General features: G+C 50.0%; 1 protein-coding gene across 9 annotated transcripts in view; it reads right to left on the minus strand.

Moving 5' to 3' along the window:
• Nucleotides 1-16946, minus strand: part of Pik3ap1 (phosphoinositide-3-kinase adaptor protein 1) — a 154102-nt gene that overhangs the window by 14998 nt on the left and 122158 nt on the right. For 8 of the 9 annotated variants that reach the window (NM_001398791.2, XM_087551242.1, XM_087551226.1 and 5 more), the window contains 4 exon segments: nucleotides 2157-2312; nucleotides 8315-8387; nucleotides 12024-12229; nucleotides 13621-13686. In NM_001398791.2, the coding sequence (NP_001385720.1) occupies nucleotides 2157-2312; nucleotides 8315-8387; nucleotides 12024-12229; nucleotides 13621-13686 (501 nt within the window). 9 annotated transcript variants of the gene reach the window in all.

Consider the following 16946-nt stretch of genomic DNA (forward strand, 5'->3'; position numbering starts at 1 on the left):
CCTTCGGGTGCCCTCCACTCACTCCAGACTCAGACCTGCTTTAGCCAATAGAATATTAGCAAGCGTGACAAAGCCAAAACCGGGCAAGCTCTTGCACAGTGGGCTTGTCCTCTCTTCCTTGACTCTGTTTCCATGTAAGATGTTTGCGCTGTTGAGTTAAAGGTCATATGGAGTGAGGCCTTGGAGGACACCAGGCCATCCTGGAGGCCCCAGCTGAATGCGGTCATCCACGTGACTCCTGCTCATTGAACACCGAGAAGACGCAAGCCATCCCTTCTGAGCTGTGCCCAGGTTATGGGATGAGGTGTAAATAAATGGCTACATTTCAAGCAATTAAGTTTTGTCATGGTTTGTTACATAGCAGAAACTGGAGCAAGAACAAGTCTGATCTGTAGCCACAATGAAGAGTGTAAGTCTGGCATGAAATAGTGTTTCCTAGTCCTACGAGCTAGCTATTTCTGGGCAACACCTTACTTGGTCCACCCTGTCCTCAGTGTAGGCTGCCCCAAAGTAAAGCACACATTGAGAACAACCTCGCAACCGCGGCAACACACACACACACACACACACACACACACACACACACACACATGAACACGCACACACATACACACACACACACACATACACACACACCCTTTGGCAGAGGTAGTCTTTGGGTACACATTATTGCCCTCATTATGTGTGAGAAGGCTTTCTTCTTGTCCAGTTCTACATTCCCATGTAGCCACATGACGGCCTTTGGGTCTGTTGCCACGGTCAAGGTGTGAGGAATATTAACTGACAAGAACAAGCTGGGTTCTACTGTCACCTTTGCTAGTCTCTGGCTGATTAACCTTCAGCAAAGTGCTTTGTGACCCTCTCTGGGTCACAAACGGCCCATCTATATAGTAAAGAGTCCTAACCTGTGTCCTTGGGTGAGCAAAATTGTATGTGTGTTCGTACATAGGTGTTTGGGGATACGTGCGTGGGTGTGATTTGTGTGTGGAGGGGTCCAGGCAGGTAGGTTTTTCTGGGTAACAGATCCGGGACACACAGGAAATTCTCAAGAAGGCTGTGGTGTAACCAGAGAGATCTCTACCAGCTTGGAGCGCCGACCCTTTACCCTGCATTCACTGGTGGACTCACTGCCTCACTTCTGAGGAGACCCGAGTCCGGGAGTGTGTATGCTTCTATCTCTTTTGTCATGTTTTTGGTTGTTTTGAGAACCATGAAGCACAGTACAGACAAGAAACTCAGCCTACACTGCTAGTGAGGCCAGCACTTCAGCAGACGCAGCTCTGCATAGAGAGACAGAGTGCCGTCCCTGAGGCCTGCACGACAGGCAGCGTCTGCCACAATCAGACTCCTATTCATGCTTCTTCACCAAAAATGAAGATGTGTCCCAATTAGACCCTGAGCTGCCTGTGCAGACATTGCAGTTCTCAAATTTGAGTCTATTGTTGTCTATAGTTCTGATGAAGTCCCCTTGGCTTCACCTTAGCACAGCTGGGAAAGAAGCCGGAACAGGGGGTGAAGTTTCCTGACTTAGCTCTAGAGTGAGTTCAAATCCCAGCCCAGCCCATAGCCAACCTGGGACAAGGGGCTAAGCCTGAACAATTCCTCCTCAGCCAAAAGAGGTCATGAGTCTATCTTACAGAGGTTCGTGGCCATTAAGGAATCGAGGAAGACAATTCACTTTTGGCAAATGCACAAATTTGAACATGAAGAATTATTATAAAACAGGCTGGTGGCACATGCCTTTAATCCCAGCAGAAGCAGGTGGAACTCCAGCCTGATGTACAGAGTGAGTTTCTGGATAGCAAGAACTACACAGAGAAAGCCTGCCACAAAAAACAAAACAAAACAAAACAAAACAAAACAAAACAAAACAAAACAAATGAAGTATTATAAAGCAATGCTGGGCTGCATCTTCCCACCTCTGCTGACAATCACTGGGTTTTGCTACTTATAAATTACCACACGACTGGGCAAATGCCTCAGACCAACTGGTCCACATACTCCACACCTCTCAAAACCAAATCAGGTCCCAGGTGAGGTCTTGGGCTCCTGAGAGTGTTGGCAAGGCCAGCCGGTGACAGCTGGAGCGCAGGAGGCAGGGTACCCCTCCCTGGCTTTTGCTGCAGGAGGGAGGGCACCCCTGACTTGCTGCTTACTTGCTGTGCTGGATGTGCTGTCTGTTTTCCAGTCTCCGCGTCTCAGCTCTGTCCTGGCTGGGAAGACGCTCTTCCTGGGCCCGCTCTCATACACACCGAACTCCACCTTCCCTGGCAGGTGCTGCGAATGTCGGATTGGAACTGTGATCTCCAGGTCTGGAATCAGAAGAAAGATTGAGGTTCAGGCTGGCTGCCTTTGCCAAATGTCTCTTGTACTCATTGAGCAGCCCTGACGGCCATAGACCATTCTGTGCACCAGGATAATTTTAACAGCCCCATCTTCTTAGTTCGTCGGACCCTCATAAAACGCAAGGAACTCGCACTGTTGCTATCGTCCCCAGAAGCAACGGAAGAAGAGTAATGTTGTCCGGGGGGACGTGCCAAACTGAGATGCGAGCCCTGGCACTGGAGTCCAGGCTGCTTCCCACTCCCATGGTCAGGGACTTCTTGTTCCTTGAATTTATTAGGGATGGCAGATGAGGGGGGTGTGGGATGGGCACCTATGGTAGCCCTGAGCGTTTGTGGCCGAAGTCCTCCATGAGGAGGAGACAGTGACTTCTGAGGTTCATTCATGGTAAAAGCTCACAGTCCTTACCCAGCTCCATGTCGACCTGACCTCCTCAAGGCTGGGCACTGCCAGAGGTTTGCCGTTAGGCCTGGGAGCATAAATAACTTGTGCCAGTGGACAGAGTGAGCTATCTGGTGTGCCACCAGCTTCCTACCCAATGAGTGAGTGTGAGGCAGATAAGGGAAACCATGGGAACAAGGGTAAAAGAGGGGGATGCTTTGGGACACCGCCTCTCCTCGCCACTTCTGTTCTTCCAGGGAGCAAGTGCGATAGGAAGCTCCAAAGCAACCCTTCTTTGCCAAAGCCAGAGACCCGCCAAGAAAGCTACTGAATGGACCAGTGCCCTACGGAAAAACACCACAAAGGTTGTGTGGTCCGGATGCAGGAATGACAGGCAAGAGCATCCCAAGTGTGCATTACTGGTCTTCATGGGCCCCGCCCTTCCTCATTCTAAGGTGGTTCTAGCAGTAGATGGGGCCCTAGTGATAGCTGGCTCCCCAGTCCTTTGCGGAATGGGGAGTGTTGTTCATGTCCCAGGCTCTTTGGTTCCATGGCAGGAGGAGCCCTTTTCCATGCTCATTGCCCTAGGCACAGAGTAGGGCTAAAGCATGATCCCACGGGTGAGCCTCAAGTCTCAGAGCCCATGTGGATAAGCCATTCTTTCCTTTCCTTCTCAGTTTCTATCTGTCTTTTTTTTTTAATGTCACTTTATGACCTTCTTAAGCTTTCCAGTCTGATTAATTAATTTCACAGTGGTGAATTCCCCACCAGTTCTACGAGGAAGAATAAAAACACAGAGGAAGAAAAGGACCAGAGGCCAATGGTTCAAAACTCAGGGACTGGCTAAATGTTTCTAAAACACTGCCACGCTTTGCCTGAAGGCACAGTATCAGGAATAACTTCCCTGTGTGTGTTAATGGCTTTCCTGAAGTGCATTCGTGTATGTTATTCGTGTATGTTATTATTTCCCTTTGGGACTTTTCTATTCCACGGGGGATCATAATCCAATGAGAGAACTAAACTGCATGCTGGGTAAAGGAATGGCCCTAGATATGGAAGTGATTCAGCCAATAAGGCCAGGAGAAGAACCCGGTTTCCTGGACCTCAGCTGGCTCTGCCTTCCAGGACACACCTGAAACACAAATATCGGCTATCTTCCCCGTGGGGCCACAGTGTCAACAAGCTACACCCGCACAGCTGATTTTCTGTGCCATTAACTCTATACACTACAAAGAGCAAAGCCACTCCCTGGGGCTGAAGACCATGGCTGGAGGATCCACTTGCTAGGACCCTAGAGGCATACCAACCCGAATTAAAGAAAAACGGTAATACTTGTTATTTTCTATGGCAACTGGAGTTTCCAAATCTGAGTCAGTCTGGGGTTAGAATGAGCTACATTCCTTAGAAAACGTCACACTGAGGGAGGTGCCACTCACCAACCCCAAAGTTCTTATTGGTCGATGAGAGGTGTGCCAATGGTTTTCAGTGGTTTGGGTGCACAGAGTTCTTCCTGCCAGTGGCCCGTGAGTATACATACAGAGGTCCTGAGACCCACACGGAGTGCACAGTGGAAACCCATAGACTAGAGCTTTGCAAGACAGTATGCAAACTTCTAATTAAAGTTCACAGTTTAATGAGTCGTATCTGCTCAACCATCAATGATGCCTTTTCTTTGCCAGGTGCCCTGATATCTCCTGCCTCACCCCAAAGGACAGAGTCCAACTTCTGATACCCAGAGCCTGGTGTTCCTGGCCATGATAGGGCACCAGCTCTCGTAGAACCAGAGTTACAAATAATTGTGAGCTATCATACTGGTGCTGGGAACCCTCTGGGTCCTGGGTGAGAACAGCAAGTGCGCTTAACCAGGAGCCATCTTTCCACCCCAAAGGGTGTTATTGGGAGGTGGAGGAAACTTTAAGAGGTGGGGCCAAGAAGAAGACTTTAAATTATTGGAGGCTGCCCTTGAAAAAGACAGTGAGGCCCCCTTCTGTTTGTCCCCCTTTCTGACTCCTTTTTGGCTGTATTTGTTAGGGTTTTGCTGTTGTGAACAGAAACCATGACCAAGGCAACTCTTATAAGGGCATTTAATTGGGGCTGGCTTACAGGTTCAGAGGTTCAGTCCATTATCATCAAGGTGGGAGCATGGCAGCATCTAGGCAGGCATGGTGCAGGAGGAGCTGAGAGTTCTATATCTTCATCTGAAGGCTGCTAGCAGAATACTGGCTTCCAAGCAGCTAGGATGAGGGTCTTAAAGCCCACACTCACAGTGACACACCTACTGCGACCGGGCCACACTTTCTAATAGTGCCACTCCCTGGGCTAAGCACATACAAACCATCACACCAGCTGCGAGGGAATTTTGTTTCTCTAGGCTCTCTGCACAGTCTCTGATGTATAGCCTCACCCCCAGGTCACAGCATAACCAATCACAGACCCAAAGCTACAAAACTATAAAACAAAATCGGCCTGTTTTTCTTTTCTTTAAAAAAAAAAAACCCTGCATTTTGTTTGGGGGACGGGGAGACTAGATGTGTACACCATGGTATAACAGCGGACTTCAGAAGACGACCTGAGAGAGTTGGTTCTCTCCTCCCATCATGTGAGCTCTGAGGACCAAACTTGGGTCACCAGACTTAGCAGCAAGGGCCTTTCATCCGCTGAGCCATGCCGGTGGCCCCAAGCCTTTTTTATTTATAAGTTGATTGTCTCCATCATTTGTTACAGTAATGGAAGTTAACTAGCAGTGTCCAAATATAAATAGTTTAATCTTTTAATAGGCACAGCACTAATTATAGTCACTGACTAAAAACAGTAAAAATAACTATCTTTCTCCAAAGCAAAAATTCCCGTGTCAGAGGATCTGGAGAGAGGGGAGGGAAGTTGACTGTGCTTCTTTGGAGATTTTACACATCGATCATTCTAATTTAGACGATAGATGCAAGTGGAGAGAGGTCGTTATTCAGAGCCTGAGCCTTGGGTGAACTTTGTGGGGTCCTACAATGTAGCCCAGGATGGTCCAGAACTTGTGGTCCTCCTGATTTAACCTTCCAAGTACTGGTACGTAGGTGTCTGCCACAGTGCTCAGACTGTTCTTCCTTTATGACAGACGGAGCCCACGGGAAGACAGCTATAAGGAGGCCCAGAAGTCTCAGTTCGTGACCCCTGAGTGCGTGTGAGTCTCCTGCTGTCCCCTCCCGGCCTTCGCACACACACTGGGGTTATCGACCACAATGTGGTCTGTGCTAAAAAGCTTGACGCAGCTCATTTCATCAGTGTTTCTGTCTTGGCGGGCATGTGCTCTACTTTTAGAAAGCCCTTCAGTCCTTCCCACCTAGAACTTACGTGATTGCATACTGTGAACATGACTTTCTGCTGTCAGCTCTCTCCTCCTCTCTACCAGGGAGCCAGACACGCTGAGCCCCTACTCCCTGCCCCAGGGAGAGGGTTATACGTTTAAAGAGAAGTGCTATGGTGATCTCCCTGAGCCCTCTTCCTGACCTACTCAAAATCATTAATATTCTCACCGTGCTAGGCATTATGGGAAAAGCACACCTGCATGCGTAAAAGGACAACTAACTCAGAAACCAGTGGATCACACACACAGAGAAGCCTGGGTTTCTTCTCGAGCTAGATGCTGATACTTGGTGACTGTGGAGTGACTGCTGTCAGCAGACATTTGACAGAAACCCTTAATTCCAACAGAGAATTCCTAAGCACCATCCAGACTGTACTGCAGACTCAGGAGTCAGCAGGGTGCAAAACATGCATGTTCCCACCATCTTGGAACTTATGGAGGAAAGGAGGGAGGATGCTGGACCATGACTAGAACAGAACAGAAGACTAAGGAAAGTCCTGGTCCATGCTACAGAGACCAGGAAGCAAGGCATAAGGGCTCATCTGAACAAATGGCAGAGAAGCCTCTTTGGTGGAAGAAATGGTACCAGTAAGCTGAGTTGTGGAGGGCAATGTCAAGTGCAAAGGCCTTAAGGAAGACTTGTGCTTGCCTGTTAGAGCAATATGAGGGAGTTATTAATGCTCAGACCAAAGCATCGTGGAGATTGAGTACAGAGGTCACATAATGTGAGACCTTGGAGGCCAAAGCAGAGAGCATCCCTTTCCTCTGAGTGGGACAAGAGCCCCTGGAGTACTTAGAGAAGAGTGTGGCACACTCCAACATTTAATTTTTTGTTTATTACTGTTATTTTTAATTATGTGTCTGTAAGGGTAATGTGTACATGACTGCAGTTCCCCATGGTGGCCAGAAGAGGGCAGTGGACCCCTTGGAGTTGGAGTTAACATGGCAAGAATGACCCAATTTGACTGCTGGAACCCAAACTCAGGTCTTCTAAGGGAGCAATACAAACTTTTAACCACTGAGCCATTTTTCTAGCCCCTGGTGCTCATCATCATCATCATCATCATTACCATTATTAATTAAATTTTTGTGATAGGGTCACATTGTGTAAACAAGCTAGCCTCAAACTCACAGATAATAACTGTCCGTTTCTGCTTCAAAGAACTAGGATGAAAGTGATTTGCCATTACACCCAGCCATATGACATTCTATAAAAGGACAGTGGCTGGAGGCTGGAGGATGAACTGCAGAGGAATGAGAGTACACCAGGGTGGAGAGTCCGGAAACTGCTGTACTAGTTCCGCCAAAAGATGGCGGTGGTTTGGCAGTAGCCATGGCACAGGGGAAAGAGCCACGCTTGGGCTGCACATTGGATTCAGAGTCCTAGGAGTGAGGAAATGAAGTAACAGCGATTGGGCAGTAGAGGGACATGGCTGGGACAACAAGCCTGCCCTCCAGGTGTCCTGACAAGACAGAATACAGAAGTCTACAACGGCCCAGAGTCTCCTCAGAAAAGGGGCTGCTGGACTGGCCCACAGCCCCGTTCTAAGAATGCAGGCATGAAGGAAGGGCCTAGGCAAGAGGCCTGTTGGAATGTCCAGGCTCATGGGAAGTCACCCGTCGACAGCTGAACACACAAGGAGGCCTGGGTTTTGCTTAGTTCTTTATGTAAGGGACTCCTCTTGCCAAAGTCAAGCCCAGAGGTCCGACCTACCAAAGGCTCTTTGTCCTTGTGACGAGTGGTGTCACATGACTGGTGTGGTGGGAGGTTTGGAGGAGACAGAAGATCCAGTTCATAGTGTATGTATCAGTGTATGGCCCTCCTGTCGGTCACACAGTGGGTCCCTGGACACTCATGATAAAGATTGCCCACTCTCAGGAGAGTGGGGCTTTCTCTGCTCTGCTCTGTTGGCACCCACATTCTCTTAAGTGCCAAGATGGAGGCAAGAGAGAAGATGGAACCATCCTCTTTGGGTGAGAGGGGTCTCTGTCCATTCATTCTCTCACGGGAGGGGGCGTGCTTTCCCAGTACTAAGCACTTATAGAAGGGACAAGACAAAACCATCGTCTCCACGGATCTCCCGTCTAGTGAAGGACCTGGATCTGCAAACAGGTGCTGGGCAGGCAGCCTGCCCACTCAGGCCACAGCAGAAGGGAGAGTCGGGGACGGCAGCAATGACAACCCCTAGTGAGGTGACGTCCCCCAGTGATGGAGCACACTGAAAAGCCACCTACCTGCATGCTTTCCTGACTTCTGCTTCTCTCTCTGTCTTCGGGTGATGCTGTCTCTCAGTCTTTTAAGGTTTTCCTGGAAAATAATTTATTTGTTGTCTGAGTATACAGCAGAATGACACCCTTTGGACGTTGGGACTCCATTCTTATTTTAATGGTCTCTACGGACGACAGGACACTACAATCATGTCTTTCAAGATGGCCCCCAGAGAAACTCAAGTCTGGTAAATTGTGCCTGAAGTGCGCCATTTTTTTTCTATAGTAGAGTCTGCTCTCAGATGCCTCATCCCATTCTCAGCCTTAGAACCCACTGCCTTCCTCCACCCATACCTCATAAGTAACCCCACCCTGACATGTTCACAGACTCAAGTTGGCTCCTGTGTCTGACTGTGCTCTCTCCTTAGTCCTCTAACCTCAAGGGGCCATAATTCTATAAACCTGTCCCAGGTCTGGGTCCAGGCTACCTCTCTGAAGCCTTCCCCAGACGGCCCCAGCCCTTAGTCCTGTCCATGCCAACCTCCTGGGCTACACTGCTTTGCATATAGTGTAAGCAAGGTATGCATGGATACCCTGCCTCTTCAAGGACACCATAGACTTTCCAAAGACGAGGTTTATGGATCTTTCTATAATTCAATCGTTTGGTCCACTTGAGTCATTCAATAAATGTTGATTGGATACATGAAGGTTAACATTAGTTTCTAACTTAAGCCGGTGCACAGCAGCAGTGGCCGGGGCATCCCGGGGAAGGTAAGCATTCAGCACCCTGGGGAAATGTATAAACAGTCTGATTGGAGTAGCAGGTGGTTCTGAGAGAGCCACAGGAAGCCAGAATGGAAGGGCTGGTGGGTCAGCAGCTGTGGGCTAAAGACACTGAACCTGGTCCAGAAAGCATTAGGGAAATAAGGAATGTCATAAGACGGTCATCATAATGCTCTGATGGCCCGGGGGTGGAAGAGATAGAGGCAAGGAGACCCATCTAGTGGCCAAGTGGTTGGCTGTGGGACCGTGAAAGGCACCCTGGTTCCCGGTTAAGGAGGTCTGAAGCCCCTATGACCCTGAAAGGGACGGCAGGTGTTTCTCCTGACTCCTAGGAAACCAGGCCTGTCACTAGCCCGCAGCCCCCCATAGATTTGTGGCCATCAGTCACATAAGGGCAACGCCATAAGCCCCTCCACAGGTAGTAGACCAACTCGGAGGCTAAAGACAGATCTCCATTATAATGAGGAACCTAAAGGCCTGGAGGCTTAGCCAATGAAGCTTTCCTTCCCAGACACTCCTCCCTGCAAAAGATATTTAATCTCAGGCCCACTCTGAGAAGTGGGGTACAGGTTTACTCATCCACTTTCCACCAGACAATAAACACCTTAAAACCACAGGATCCGCTGTGGGGAGCCACAGAAAAGGCCTTCGCTTACAGAGCTGTCCTCTAATCTCCGAAGAAAGCCTCCCTAAGCTCCAGGCAGTGACCACCAACAAACCAAATCCACCACCACCAAGCCAAAGACTTCCCCACCTGCGGGATCAGCCAGAGCTCCCCTCTTTCCTCCCCTCTGCCCCGGGCTAGATCCAGCCTGTAGGCCTCCATTCCATTCTCTGCTCTTACAGAGCATCCCAGAGGTGCCTGGATGCCCAAGAGCCTGACAACCAGATGGCCCCAGCCTCCTTGCAGGCCAGGGACCCCCAGGCCAGCTCCAGCTGTGTCCAGTGCTCAGACTGTGCTTCCCCACCCCTGGAGCAGTGTCCCACAGCTTCCTGACACCAGCCCAGTGGCGGTGTGGGGTAAGTGCTGTCAAACTTCCTGCATCCTGCCTCCTTGAGAGGCCAAGCCCCGTGGTTGAGCAGACTTGGAACCACAATAACCCTACAATGGGCACCAGTTATAACCTCCAGTTGGCCTGATGCAGGTAGCCGGCCAACAGTGGGGCATGGCTAGAGGAGTGGACAGACAGAAAGGAAAACCACCATAGATGTAGGCGAGATCTCCATCTACTATATATCAGTGGGAGAACTCCAAAGTCTGTCTAGGGTCTTGAAAGATAAACAGAAAGGAGGCTACTTGGCCAAGCAAGCCTCAGGTCTAGTGCACCTCAGGAGAACATTTCCAGCTAATGGCCTCAATTTTAGAAGTGGACAAAAGTTATCTGCACAAAGAAAGAGCTAGAGAGAGAGCCTAGGCAGCGTCTACTCACAAGGGGCAGGGGTGAAAGAGACGGAGGAACAGACAGAAGCAGAGGAGAAAGAAAGTGGCTAGCCCAGGATTGTGGCCCTGGGCAGGGGAGGCTGTCAGGTATAGGCTTACATGTACTTCCATTGACTGGTGTTTTCTACTATGAACATGAACCCCAGCATGTGCTAGGAACTCTGAGCAAGTTAGTGTGCATGGAAGAAGCTACTGTAGCATAGCTATGGGGAGAAAGCTGGCGGCTACTCTGCGCTGTAACTTCCGGCTTTTCCACCTGTGCCCCAGGTCTTGAAATAAGGACTCTGAGAGACTTATTATTTGTGAATAAATGCCCAAGATGGCAGCTGTTCTAGGGCTCCTAAGTGAAAGGGGCCCAGAGCCCTGTGTTTAACATCACAGGGGGCCACCACCCTTAAGACCCCCTAAAGAGGGGAGGCACTGGGAAAGAGGGTCCTTGAGTTAAAAACAGAAGCTGGCAGAGTTAGGACATGGGGGTGGTAGAGGTGTAGGGAGGGGAGCGTAGACTCTTGAGCCAGCCGGAGTCTGCATCTGAGTGGCTCTTCTCCAATCTGAGCCTCAGCTTCCTGAAAAACAGAGAACCATCCAGCCAAGCTTTTAGCACAGTATCTGCTGTGCAACTATCAGAGCTCAACCAAGGCTGTCTTCTGCTCCTTCCTCCTCAACATCTTAGCCGTCCCCCAAGGCACAGCTCCCCTCACAGGGTCAGACGCCACCGCCCCTCGGTAGCTGTCAAGTCAAGTAGGGACACCAGGAACTGGAATACACCACTGGTGAGACCTTGTCATCCACTAGAGAAGTGGACATGAATAAGTCCCTCTATCTCTCATGGCCCGATTTCCTCTCTTTTAATACGAATATATCAAAGTAATAATAAATAAATGTGTGTGTGCCTATGAAGTTGGCTCATTTTCTCATAAAAATCCCTGAACCAGCTTGGTGGCACGTGCACGGAATCCCAGCACTGCAGAGGCAGAAGCAGGTGGGTCTCTACACATCTGAGACCAGCCTGGTCTACACAGAGAGTTCCAGATCAGCTAAGACGGTACAGTAAAAACCGTCTCAAAACAACAACCATCTTCAGACCAAACAGGTGAAGCAAGACTCTGCTGTGAACCCCAGTCCTCTCTCATGAGCCCTTCCAGAGGGCCGCCTTGGGGTGGTGTGTTCTGCGTCTTATAGATCTTTGCTTTTGTATTTACAAAGTGGCTAGAGAGATGTGCGAGCGTGTGTGTGTGTGTGTGTGTGTGTGTGTGTGTGTGAGAGAGAGAGAGAGAGAGAGAGAGAGAGAGAGAGAGAGAGAGAGGAGAGACAGAGACAGAGACAGAGACAGAGAGTTAGCCAGGGTTTCACACAAGGCCCAGCCACTAACAAGGATACCCAGTGTTCACAGGTTCCCCCGTCCACTTCCAATGTCATAGATGACAGCTTCAGCTGCCTCGTCCATTGTTGGGGGTGGGGTGTTGTTGGGGGTGGGGTGTGGAGGGACTCCACAGTGGCACAGCGCACTACCTGCTGGAAGCGAAAGGACTCGGACCGCTTCTTCTGATTGAGCTGCCACTCTTTGAAGTGCAGCACAGCCTCGTCCACGTTGACGATGCCCAGCTTCACCTGCTCCTGCAGGGTGATGAGCTGCCGCTGGCCCGGCGTCTTCATCCCGGCAAATGGGTCGTAGATGCTCGATGGGGGCCTGTCCCTCCATGGCCTCACAAGCGGCTCTGGTAAGAATGGCAGATAAAAAAAATGGTGGGCAAAGACTCCAGGCTTCTGGGTCTGCCGTGCCCAGAAGAAACAACGACATATGGAACAAAGAGAGGGAGGGGAGACAGGGGACCAGGGTGGGAGAGTCTCTGATAATTTCAAAGCCTATTGCGTTCAAGCAGATAAAGCCACAACACGGATGGGAGGGGCGCTGTCCGCTGAACACACAGACCTTTGTCTGCGAAGGCATCTAAGGTGGTGTTTCTTCACCCAGAGACTGCTGATATTTTGGGCTGGATCAGCACTTTGTATCGTGGGGTCTCATTCTGTGCATTAGGAGTGATGGGCAGCGTCTCCGGCAACCACCTATTGGATGACCTTTCTTGGATTCAGCAACCCAAAATGTCCCCGATTGTTGCTAAGCATCCTCTGGGGGGGGGGGGGAGAGCAAAATGCTCTCTCTATCTGAGAACTGATGCTCTAGACATAAAGCCCCTCATAGAACAGAAAAGTACTCAGGAAGAGTCCAGCCTGGTAGCCTCTCCCAGTCCTCTCTCTGAGCCGATGGGCACAAAATGCCAATGAGATTGCCGCCTTGGTCCGATGGCACTGCTGCAATTAACTAGGTTTAATGCCGGCAAGTTGTCCTTGGGCTGTTCTGTGCCAACCTCTACTTCATCACGATTAAAGGACATCTTTCCACATCAGAGGTTGGAGGCCACCCGTCCCCTCTCCAGGCCGCAACCCAAATTACTTGCAAATTGAGCCACTGGGACACGTGAGGACAACTTGACATCCTATATCTCAGTCCACGGAGTGTGTTCCAGATTTCCCCTGTGACCAGCCTTTGAGGAATCTCTTCACACGCTTACCCCGCACTGGGGCTGTTTTCCAAGCAGTTGTAAGTGGGTAATGCAGAATGTCTATGCCAAGCATCGGGAAACTAATCAATGGTTGCCAGCAGTCCTTACGGCCTTTCAGATTCCCTTAAAAGGTCTTAGGGAAAGCTGGACACCCCGGTTGTTACAAGGGGGTAACTTTGATCAAAGTTCACACAAAGCAAGGTGGCGCTGGTAAAGCCGAGGGCAGCATGTAGTTCAAGAGGGCTGTGCCACACACAGGTGACCACAGAGCTATGCCTACTGTCATGCCGTTGGCACCAGCCTCAACCCCCGCTCTATAAGGATTCCTGTCTATTAGTGCTCTCTGTGGGGTCGGTTTCTGCAACAATCTAGGGTACCCTAGCCTCTCCCCCCTTCCTTCACCTTCAGTAAGGGAGTCTGAGGCATCACCCCGAGCTACTACTTGGATCTTCCCCTGTGAATGCCACGCTTGACCGCGCTTGTTCCAGGAGCCCTCCTGGAAGTTCAACTTGTATGCAGAGAGTTGAGGACATGCCCTGGCTTACCTTTCCTGATGCTCTCTGAAGAAACATAGAAATTCCCGACCCGTTCCTGACTTTTTTCTGCAAAAACTGTGAAAAGAAGAATACTCTGAGTGAAGGCAAGACTTCTTTCCCGGAGACACTGTCACACACTCACAAAACAATTAATCTTATGCAAAGAAAGTAATGAACGTGTAGTCATGACCACTGTACACAAATGTCTGGAAGAAAACAGTGTGTGGGGTGGGGGGGGGAGACGGAGAGAGAGAGGGAGAGGGAGCACAGAGAGTATCAAATAAAGACAGAGCAGACACACACATGGGCTCTCCAGCTTAAAGACAAGCCAGTCAGAAGATGTCCAGGGCATGTTTAAAATTGTTAGACTCAGGTAGGTGGTGGTGGTCATGCGCACTTTTGATCCCAGCACTCAGGAGGCTGAGGCAGGCGGATCTGAGTTCAAGGCCAGACTGGGTCTGCAGAGTGAGTTTCAGGACAGCTAGGGCCACATAGTGAGACCCTGTTTTGAAAAACCAAAAGAAAAAAAGGGGGTATAGGGGCTAAAGAGATGGCTAAACTGGTAAAACATTGGCTGTGCAAGCATGAGATTCCCCAGCACCCACATGCATGCTGGGTATGGTGGCCCACATCTATATTCCAGTACTGGGGAGTTGGAGGTTGGAGACACGCAGAGTCCTGGAGCTTGCTGGTCAACAGCTGAACAGTTGAGGACTGCTCTCCAGCATCAAGCTTTAGCTCCAAGAGCATCCAAGCAAACACATGAGCTGTCACAGACTACACACAAGGAAGGGAAGAGGGGGTGAGGAGGGAGGGAGGGAGGGAGGGAGGGAGGGAGGGAGGGAGGGAGGGAGGGAGGGAAAGCGCTACACAAAGAAAGAAGTGTGTCAGGATCCCCAAACAGAAGCATCTGTGGAGACCCTGCAGCTAGCGAACTCCAAGTAGGCCAACCCGTGTTCTAAAGCAGAACTCTAGCCAGTAGAACAGGTCAAAGGTTTCCTTCTGGAGGGATCAAGATGAGGCCAGTGGTGGGGAACAGGCATAGGACAACAGAGGAGATCAGGAAAGTGAACCGTTCTGTAGGTGGTAGCTCCCTGGGCTCTGAAGAGGACTCCCTCAGTTCAAATCCCAGCCCTGCCACTCATGTGTTGTATGACCTTGGGTGAAAAGCTTGACTTTCTCCATGGTTCTGTTTCTCATGTAGAATGAAGACTATAAACATTGGGTTGTCATGGGAATTAAGGGCCAGTACAGAGCAAGTGCTTGAAACACAGCCTGGTGCGTGTAAACATGCACCATTAGCTTTTATTAGCATGATTCATTCCTAGGCTTTGAGATGGACGCCAGTGGGGTGGTGATGTCACGATGACTAGCCCAAGTGACGGCCCTTCAGTGTCTCACGGTTTAAAGGTACTTCCTTATGTCGTATTTCATCAGACCCTCAGAACAAAGTTGTAGCAGAATACTGTCGTCATTCGCCGTGACATGTATCAGTGTAGATGCACACCATCGTAACAGCCATTTATAGATAAGGAAACTAAAGCCCAAATGGGTAAGGTGACTTGTCCCATGCCCTGTGCTGGGCAGAAAGAAGTGGGGGATTGTAGGCATGTTTGTGTGCACTGTATAAAGGTTATCTTTGTGTTGTTCAAATACTGATTTCTCTGCCCCTCTATCTTGTTTCAATCTGGACACGGCACTGTAATCCTTATGTCTAGAATCTCCTGCCTCAAACTTGGGTAAATAATTCTCACCATTTATTCCCTGCCTTGTCAATAAATGCTGATCACCCAATGGCTGGGCAGAAGAGAGAATAGGGGGAAATCTTTATACCAGGCAGGAGTGGGGAGAGAGGAAGATTCAGATCAGCCACAAGGAGGCAGAGAAGACATCAGGGGGTAGGGGTGGGGGACATCTGAAGCCCAAAGAGCCAGATTGGTAATAATATGTAATTATTATGAGTTTGGGGGGGTGTAGCCAGATTAGCATAGGAGGTTAATATAAACCAACACTGCCTAAATATTGAGGTCTCTCTGTGTGGCTATTGGGACTAGCAAAGGTAAAGAAATACAGCTGCCGGATTAATTCTCTGTTTATATTTATAATACAATAATTAATTTTACAAGAGATGAATCTCTTCCAAGCCACTGCCCCTGCCGCCATATTGCCCGTCTCCGATGCCTCTCTGCGATGAGTTACCACCTCCTCTCCCCTTTAGGAATCACCAGTGTGTGTTTGTGGGCTCGGACGCTGGCACTGAAGCAAGGACTTGGTTGCTAGCGTATGTCTGGGAAGTGCGACAGCTATGCCTCACTGTCCACCTGGCTGGATTTAGAATCACCAAGGAAACACATCTCTAGGTGTGCCCGTGAGGGCGTCTCCAGAAAGGTTTAACCAGAGGAGGGAAGACCCACAATGAATGTGGGTGGCGCCATCCCGGAAGCTGGTATCCCAGGGTGAATACAAGAGAGAAATAGAGCTGAACTGATGAGTTAAACAGTGAATTAATCTCGGTTTCCTAACTGTAGATACGCGACCAGCTACCTCATGCTCCTGCCACCGCAGCTGGCACTCTTCATGCTGCTCTGTCCCCTCCCTGGCTGTGATGGAATGGACCCTTAAACCCAGAGCTATGGGAAAACCTCTTCTTATCTAAGTTGCCTTGTCACAACAATGAAGGGGTTAACTACCGCAGGAGATGATGGAGGTGAGACCGGAAGGGGGTGAAGCCATATAGGATGGGTTGTCAAGCGAGTTACCACTGCACAACTCGGTGAATGCACACCGTGCAGTTTGGAGTTCTCCCAACAACAGCAGGCAAGGTGGGATACTCATCTGTCACCTCCCGTCATTCACGGCTTGAACAGTGGCCCGCCAGTTCCCTGAGGCTTTCAGTCTGCCCCGAAAGAGGGCAACGAAGCACCAAGTATCAGAGAAAGCCCTCAGGATAAGACATGGCCGTCCACTAAGGGGGTGTGGTGGGGTGGGTGAGCCAGTGGGCAATATCCGGATGGGCCAACGGAGATGCTTCCGAAGGAGATGACAAACCTCGGTGACCCGGAACTCCCCACAGTTGTGCTACAGCCCAACGTAGGGTTGCTGGACTGAGTAAAACCAAACCAAAACCAAAGAAGTTGGCCACTTGGAACACAGGAGCATTGGAAATGTAGTCGCTGCTTATATGAAATTCGGAGCTAACTGGACATCCTACATTTTATCTGGCAGCCCCAACCCAGTCACTTGAGGCTCTGGCTGGGTGCCACCTGCCTTGTCACACCTTCCACGATACATGCGTTAAAAGTGAATGACAGCGGGTGGTCGCGGTGCACGTCTGC

The sequence above is a fragment of the Rattus norvegicus genome, chromosome 1, assembly GCF_021556685.1.
Source record: "Rattus norvegicus strain SHRSP/BbbUtx chromosome 1, alternate assembly SHRSP_T2T, whole genome shotgun sequence".
Lineage (NCBI taxonomy): Eukaryota > Metazoa > Chordata > Mammalia > Rodentia > Muridae > Rattus > Rattus norvegicus.